The following is a 7,728-nucleotide window of genomic DNA, read 5'->3' as shown; positions in this document are numbered from 1 at the left end:
GGCTCGTCTGCCGTGCTTCTAATCATAAAATTGTGATTCTCCTCGTACTTAGGTGGGGACCTATAAGATTTTTCATCTCCAAATGCACAAAATCTTCCATGTCATCTCAATTAATAATCTTACCAGTTCATTAAACTAAGCAAATTCAGTCTCGAAAAAGACAAAAGAAACAAGTGGGACCCATGTACACTTGTCAAGTTCTCATTTGTTGTTTTCCACTACTGCACTACTTTATCGACTCCAGTGCCTGATGAGAAGCTGAAAAAGAGAGGAAGGCTGAAAGTGTGATTTCAACAAAAGGTGGCAGAAGAAGAAGATTGGTAAATAAAGGAACACCACACTTGGAATCCATACAACAATGCAGACCAACAATGTAAGCATTTCTTTTCTTCTTGTTTGCATTAGTTTTGGGTGGTTTGTTCTACTTCTCTTGGTGTAAAGATAATGTTAGTACTGATTTCATCACAAAAGGTGGCTGGGGTTGTTGTTATATGTTAGTACAATTCTGGTTCTAAGTTGGAATGGGCTTTTGTTGGTTTTTAAGTTGATTTTATCTTGTATGTTTGTGTTTGTCATATTTGTTTTGATTAAAATCAAAGTAGGCCCCCTCAAGACGCCCCTTTTATTATTATTTTTCATATGTTCACTATGAGTCTATGACTCTGAAGTTTCTAGGTATAACTAAGTTCAATTAAATTACATTTTGTTTGGTATATGACTTACTAGATGATAGATATTTGCTGCTTGTTGACTTGACATACTTGCATTGTGTTCTCTATTTATTATATCTGCCTAAGGTGAAGTTCAGGTTAAAACTTGCACTAAGTTATAATGTTGATTAGCTAAATGTTGGGCCTTTTATGGAGTTCAAATCAATGTTTTATAAGTTCAAATATACCATTTACACAGTAGATTTGAGTAGGGTTTTATGTGCCTATGATATGATACTACTAAATTACTGTGTTACGTTGGACATGAGTGGAAGGGCGAGAAGAAGCGCAAGTAGAAGAAGAGAGGAGGAATAAAGAAGGAGGGAAGTTTAAGGGAGAGGAAGAAGAAGAGGCGATAATTTTGGCAAAAGAGGTAGATGTTGCAACTTGCAAGAAGTTTCAGGGAGGAAGGGGACAGACTGGCGGAGATGTCTTTTTTCTCCCTAGTGCAAGAACTCATTCCGTTTGTGACCAAAAGTTCCCTTTAAGGATTTGGAATAAAGTCGAGATTCTAATTGAAGGTAGGGGACTAGGGGCCATCCGTGTCATACAACCTCGAGTTTAAAGTGAAGCAATTTATCCATTACATACTTGCTGTAATGAGTGAGAGCATCTGGGATTCTTTCCTCCCACTTAGGCCAAAGACACATCCTACATGTCTCTCTTTTGTGCTATGATGTCACTGGAGATTTTCCCTAGAGAGTTGTTATTTGAAAAACTTGTGCTTCAGCTTTGTGATATAACGATCATATGTTTACAATGTATGCCATTCCATTGGGAAGTAGCTATGATTGGGTTTGATATATACTTTATCTATCATCGTCATTTATAACCAACATAAGATTATATTCTTCTTTAACTCAACTTCAGATGTGCCAGTATGTTGAGGTTTGTGTTATCTTGGTTTCAACTTCACGTCTTCACTTCTTGGGGCATTCATCCTTTTCTTTTTCTTCATACTCTATTACTGAATTACCAGTTGCCTCCATATATGTTTAGTTCCCACTTGCTTTGTGATTCACCAGCGGCTTACACAGAAGGACTACAAAAGCAGAATTCCACAAACCCCTCCATTGACTTATTCTATTACAGAACACAAAAATTAATTCTATATTCTCAATGATATAAGATGTTTTGTGTGGTGATGATTGATTAATAATCTCATGATTTCACTTATTGCTTCGTTGTTCAGGGTCAACCATGTCATATATGTGGTGATGGTGCAAATGCTGAACTCATTGTAATTTGTTTCCAATGCCGCAAGTCCCGTGAACATATGTAAGCTTCAGTTGTAATCTTTCTCTATGTGATAATATTCTTGACGTTTTGGTTTAATACCACACCTTATGTATTATTTGCATATGCAATAATTATGAGACACATTTTTCACTCGCTATTGCTAGTTCCACACTTCTCACTCACATGATAGAAAATATATCCAACGAGAACCAGTCTGAGGGGATGGCTGAAACAATCTAAATGGGCAGTTCATCCCTGCCAACTGTTGCAGTAGCAATTTATCTGGAAGTAGCATAAACCTTTATATTTATTACGAACTGAGAGGAATTTGGTTGTTGGGACTTTTGCATGTCTCAGTGTATTCATTGATAGGGATGAGTGGTGAAATCCATGATCATCTTTAACGTGACTCTGCTATATACTTATTTTTCACCAAAAATACATATTCTGATCTGATTCTCTTAAACTTTTCTAGTTCAGGAAAAGATTTGGTTATAATTTTTATTGGACATGGATTTATATTTTGTTTTCTACGTGGAATTTCAAAGTGGAGTCAAAAATATTTTTGCATGAACCATCCACAATGTCTCACTTTGTCATTCATGTAATGCTTTATTCTATTTTCATTTCAGTTATTGTATGCGTCCCAACCTTGACAAATTTCCGGCTGAATGGCATTGTGAAGCATGTCGTGGTGACACATTGGTTCATCAGGAAGCCTGCCATTCTGACAGTCCAAGAAGATGTCATGAAGAAGAGGTGAAAAGTCCATCTGAAAGGGAGCAGAACTCGGCCATCGGTAATGAGTGTTCTGAGATACCTGATGTCAGTAAGAAAATAGGGTCACCCTCAGGAAAGCCTGCAGCACGACTTTTATCTAGAGACTTTGTTCCCAATAAGGTTGATAAGGGAAAAGTAAAATATCTTCCTGTTGAACACATCTATGCACTATCATCTGGAGCCAAATGGAAGCAACCATCTTTAGGTGGCTCTAGCTCACAAAAAGGGTCCTTTGGTAATAATCGTCGTCTTATTTCTAAGACACCACCTGCAAGGGTATTTGCCACTAAAAGGTATTCTTATGAGAAAGATCATGGTCACAGTTCTCCTGGACATGCAAAGTCTCTACAGAAACAAGTTGCTAAACCCTCTCAACAATTGCAAGAGTTGAACTTACAAGTGCGTTTAGCGCATAAATCTTCAGCCACTGGAAATTCCACGAGCCAGACAGTTCTAACTACTAGAGGTAAGAGGGCAACCAATGATGAAGCTCGCCATTCTCCACTAGAACACACTGTACCTGTGGTGAATGGTGTCAAAGAAAAGGTTGAGCATGAGAAAACATTATTACCATTGGATAAGCATGCAGGTATAGTTTCCTCTCCTTTTATGTAATTGTGTGATCTGTTGTACCGTTGTAAAGGTTCTATAGCTTATACGTGGAGTACACTGTAGGCAAAATGGATTCTATATTATCCAAGGATTGTGCACGCAAGGAAGAGCATGTTAATGTCATTGCATGTCATCAAGATGCAAGATCTGAGGAAGAAAATCTTCCAAACCCGCCTGCAGTAAATGCTCTGTGGAAGTGAGTAATCTCTGTCATTTGATCTAGTGGATCCTTAAGATATCAATAATTTAGAACAGTTATATATTGCAATGCCAATTTTATTTATTTTTTCGTTTTTTCTTTTTTCCTTTTCTTTTTGTCATATGGAATGCCCAGAGAATTGAATGCTTTCAGTCTTGCAAACAGGACCGCAAAGCAGTGGCTTAGCTTTCATATTTTTATTGTTTGAATGTATCATGTATCATCTACGCCATAGCCCAATATTTCTGAGGTTGTGTATTTCTCTCCAGTTCCATTTGCTAATAATTCCAGCTCATAATGTCTGTTAAAGTATATCTTGTTGAACTCAAGCATTCCGATTATATGTGGTTATCTTGTCGAACCTTTTCTAAATCTTTCAGCCTGCACGAAACTCCTCATTTGTATACTCCATTTTTTTACATGATTAAACAATCTAAATTGGCAGTACTTCATTGTCACATCAATAGTTGGTTTTTGAGGTTCACTTTTTTTCCTTTGTATTTTCTGATGTACTATGTCATCTATCAACATCTTTATATAAGTTGACCATTTTTTGGGTAGCATTCCAGGCCCCATTTTGTAGAGCATTTAAAAAAAATCCCCACATGAATTTGCTTTTGGTTCTGTTTCATAAGTCTAGTTCACTGGTTACAATTCATAGCATATAGTAGTAGTATAGTACATAGTTGCATTTGCTAAATACCTGCATAATAAATTTAGATTTGGTTTGTCGTTGAAGGAAATGAAGTGCATTCTGGTTTCTAATGCGACTGGCCTGGGTTTCGTTATTTTTATCTTCCCGGCAGTATAGTTAAATCACACAATTCCTGACCCTTGTATTTAAGTACTAATAGGTGTTACATTCTGCAAATTTGGTTCTTTTGTAGGGGAAGCTTTGAGATTCATAAGTCTCTTGAGATTTATGGTGGATTTCAAGCTTATCCACCAGCCATACTTTCGCGGAAGGCGTGTTCAATCGCAAGCAAAATGTCTAAAGTACTGCCTTTTACACTGCAACCAAGGTCTGATGTGTGGCCAAAGACCTTCCGCACGGATTTTCCTTCAGCATATGATATTGCACTTTATTTTTTGGCAGATGATTTTGACAGGTCTGTTTAGTACCTAACTGCTGGTTTTCAATCTAGACATGTTATGTTTAATAGCATTCATGTTCTTGCATTTCCAGAGAGAAGTACAATGGCCTTGTCGAGAGGATGGAAAAGCACGACTTAAGCTTGAAGAGCCAGAGCCAGTGGGACGGTGTCGAGCTGTTAATATTCACTTCCAGAGAGCTACCTGCTGAATCTCAGAGTGAGTGCTCCAATTTTGTTCTCTTCCACGCTAAAACCCATGTTGCATGGTCTTCCTCCAAAAAGACAGGGGACCCTGCTGCACGAAGACATTACACCGACTCTTATGCAACACTTTTCGAGTTTTAGCTGCCTCCTTGCTGAATTGCAGGAAAATAATTAGCTTTGATCATATTTTTGTGTTTTTGGACTTCGTATATAGAAGTTCTTCCTACCGGGGGTAATACCAGAATGATGGATCCTTTCCTGTCGATCATTTATTTTCTAATTTTTTAAAAAATCTGGTGCCAAGTCCATGGAACCTACTTTTAGAAAATTTCCAAATCCAACAATTCATACCTGAGACAAACTCTGACACATACCGGGGTCCATGCAACACAGTTTAAAACTGATAATGCACATGTTGGATCATTGTACAGTTTATAACTTGGCCAGACTAAAACACTCAGATGATCATGAATATTGACATATTTGACTTGTTAAATATTCTAATTCTTCTTTGATGAGTTTATAATTATTTAGTACCACGATCTTTCAATTTTTTTTCCTAAATGGTACCCGAACTTTTTTTCTCGCATATCAGTACCACGAACTTCCAATTTGATACATTTAGACATTATCTGACAAAAAATGTCCTTATGTCTTTAATTTCCAAATTGCCACTCCATCACTTAAGTTACTATAGTCATCTAATCCATCCCAATATAGTGAATCCGATGGTGATTATATATCTTCTTCATCCACCACCCCACCTTCTTTTATATAGTGAAGTTCGTGGTACTAGGTGAGAAAAAACGTTCGGGTACCATTTAGGAAAAAAAACGAAAGTTTGTGTTACTAAATAGTTATAAACTCCTTTGATTGTGAAACTTTTGTAAGAATGGGTTTAAATGGACCAAATCATCTCTTATTGATTGCTGTAATTAAGTCAGGAATTCCTATTCTTAGGGAAGGCTTCAGAAGATTGCACTTTCAATATTTTGGACGGTTGGGGCCTGTGGGTGGGGGCTTTGACAAGTAGGTTGCATTTGAATTGGATGGTACCGTGTCAGAGAAAAGGTTCACATGGTGATATAGAGGTATGAATGGGGGTCAGAGGTTTTAGGGACATATATACAAAATGGTGGTGGAAACATAAATGGAAAGATGCTTTAGTGGAACTAAACTAAACCTGTATTATTCGATCTATGCAGTATGCATGCATGTGTATATATGTTAATTGCATTTCAGTAATATATGTATGAAAATGAGTATAATATAATCTTTTTGCAAATTCTTGTTTCACTAATGTTTGAAATGCCTACTATCAGAACTGAACAGGCGGTTCTACCTTTGGGGAGTATTTTGCTCTATGGAAGGACGACATTCTTCTAGAAATCTGAATGGCAATCAACACGCAAGTAGTTTTCCTTCACTTGGAGATTCAGCGAATGCTGTCCATGGGCATGATGATGATCAGGTAGTCGATATGCAAATTGACATGCTGGGTGGTAAAGAAGTTGGGAGCATTGATGTAGCATCCAGAGTTAAGTCAAATCTACCAATTGAAACAAGCATTGCTGCTCCGAATTCACATGAGGTGAAAAGGGAGCCGACTAGTGACCTTGATGCTCCTCCTGGATTTTCAAGACGTGTTACTAGTAATGCTGCTGATAAGGGACCATTAGCTATATCCAGAGTTCAGTCAAATCTACCAGTTCAAACAAGCAATGCTGCTATTCATTTACATGTGGTGAAAAGGGAGCCGACTAGTGACCTTGATACTCCTCCTGGATTTTCAAAATGTGCTACTAGTAATGTTGCTGATAAGGGACCATTAGCTATGTTGCTTGTGAGGACACCTGTTGCCCAGGATCTGGATGTTCCACCGGGCTTCTCTACACCGAATAAGCTGAATGCAAGTGATTCTCCATCTAAGGTAATTCGTAAAACTAGCAATCGTTTTATGACCCTTTCATCTCCATTGTTTTCGTTAATCTGTGTCATTTAGCGTCGTACTAAACTGATCACACAAAGACATACACACATACAGGATTGCTATGCTTACAGATCAAACAGAATCGATTATAGTGAAGAATCCATCAGAATTTCCCATCTCTCTATGTATATATTCTCCCAGGAAAATTTCCAAGATATTTCTCAAGGGTGGTTAAATGTCTTCCCAAGCCCTCCCTGTACTTCCTATCTCATGAAGACTCTTCATAAAAGAGTGCAATTTACCAGTGAAATTTCCTGTATGGAATCTAGCACATCCCAAATACTTTTGACTGCACACTTTTGTTCCACGAGTATATTGTTCATCAGTTAGTGACTTATACAGAAAATATGAAACTGGTGGAACTTAACTATATATTTTGACAGAGTAATAACAACAAATATATATTTTTTGCATACAGATCTTCAACACAAGCCAGAGGCATTTCTAGTTTTTAGAAGGTTCTGTTGATGCGAACGAGGTATTTCTTCCAATACGGAAACCAAGTTAACCATGAAATATACACACATATCATTAGATGTTAGCAAGGCGTAGATGTATATGAAATTAATGTTATTCTGGTCATGGTTATGCACATTGGTAAGTTTAATGTTTGAGGTAGTGGACTGATCAGTGAATGTGATGCTATTTGTTGCATGCAAAACCTTAATGTATGAATCCCCTTTTGGGCTGGGGAACCTTTGTCGGTTTGTCCATAATGAATGAAAATGACCCCCACAAACTTCTTAATTTTTCTTCTCCGTTCTCGCAGAAGGAATAGGCTGAGTAGTTCACTGGGTTTTGCAGTTTTGTTGTTGTGGGTGCCACTCAACTATCACGACGTGATATGATTTGGAAGCATAATTTGTAACTTTTGCTTGGACACTTTGACAGCACACAACC

At 37.5% G+C, this 7,728-nt stretch overlaps 1 protein-coding gene across 2 annotated transcripts; it reads left to right on the top strand.

Moving 5' to 3' along the window:
- Positions 1 to 227: 227 nt before the first annotated feature.
- Positions 228 to 7,579, top strand: LOC147522033 (uncharacterized). 2 transcript variants are annotated; one of them, XM_086590543.1, is made up of 8 exons: positions 228 to 373; positions 1,903 to 1,988; positions 2,582 to 3,318; positions 3,405 to 3,537; positions 4,428 to 4,562; positions 4,727 to 4,851; positions 6,161 to 6,768; positions 7,247 to 7,579. In XM_086590543.1, the coding sequence occupies exons 1-8, from the start codon at positions 359 to 361 to the stop codon at positions 7,274 to 7,276; spliced, it is 1,869 nt and encodes a 622-aa protein (XP_086446669.1). In that variant the 5' UTR covers positions 228 to 358; the 3' UTR covers positions 7,277 to 7,579. The 2 variants fall into 2 exon arrangements, with proteins under 2 accessions (XP_086446669.1, XP_086446662.1); XM_086590536.1 differs by having other exon boundaries at positions 4,428 to 4,649.
- The last annotated feature ends 149 nt before the right edge of the window (positions 7,580 to 7,728 follow it).

The sequence above is a fragment of the Coptis chinensis genome, chromosome 1 (genome assembly GCF_015680905.1).
Source record: "Coptis chinensis isolate HL-2020 chromosome 1, ASM1568090v1, whole genome shotgun sequence".
In the NCBI taxonomy this organism is placed as follows: Eukaryota; Viridiplantae; Streptophyta; class Magnoliopsida; order Ranunculales; family Ranunculaceae; genus Coptis; species Coptis chinensis.
Note: the sequence above shows the minus strand (reverse complement) of the source record. Positions and strands in the feature narration are given on the sequence as shown.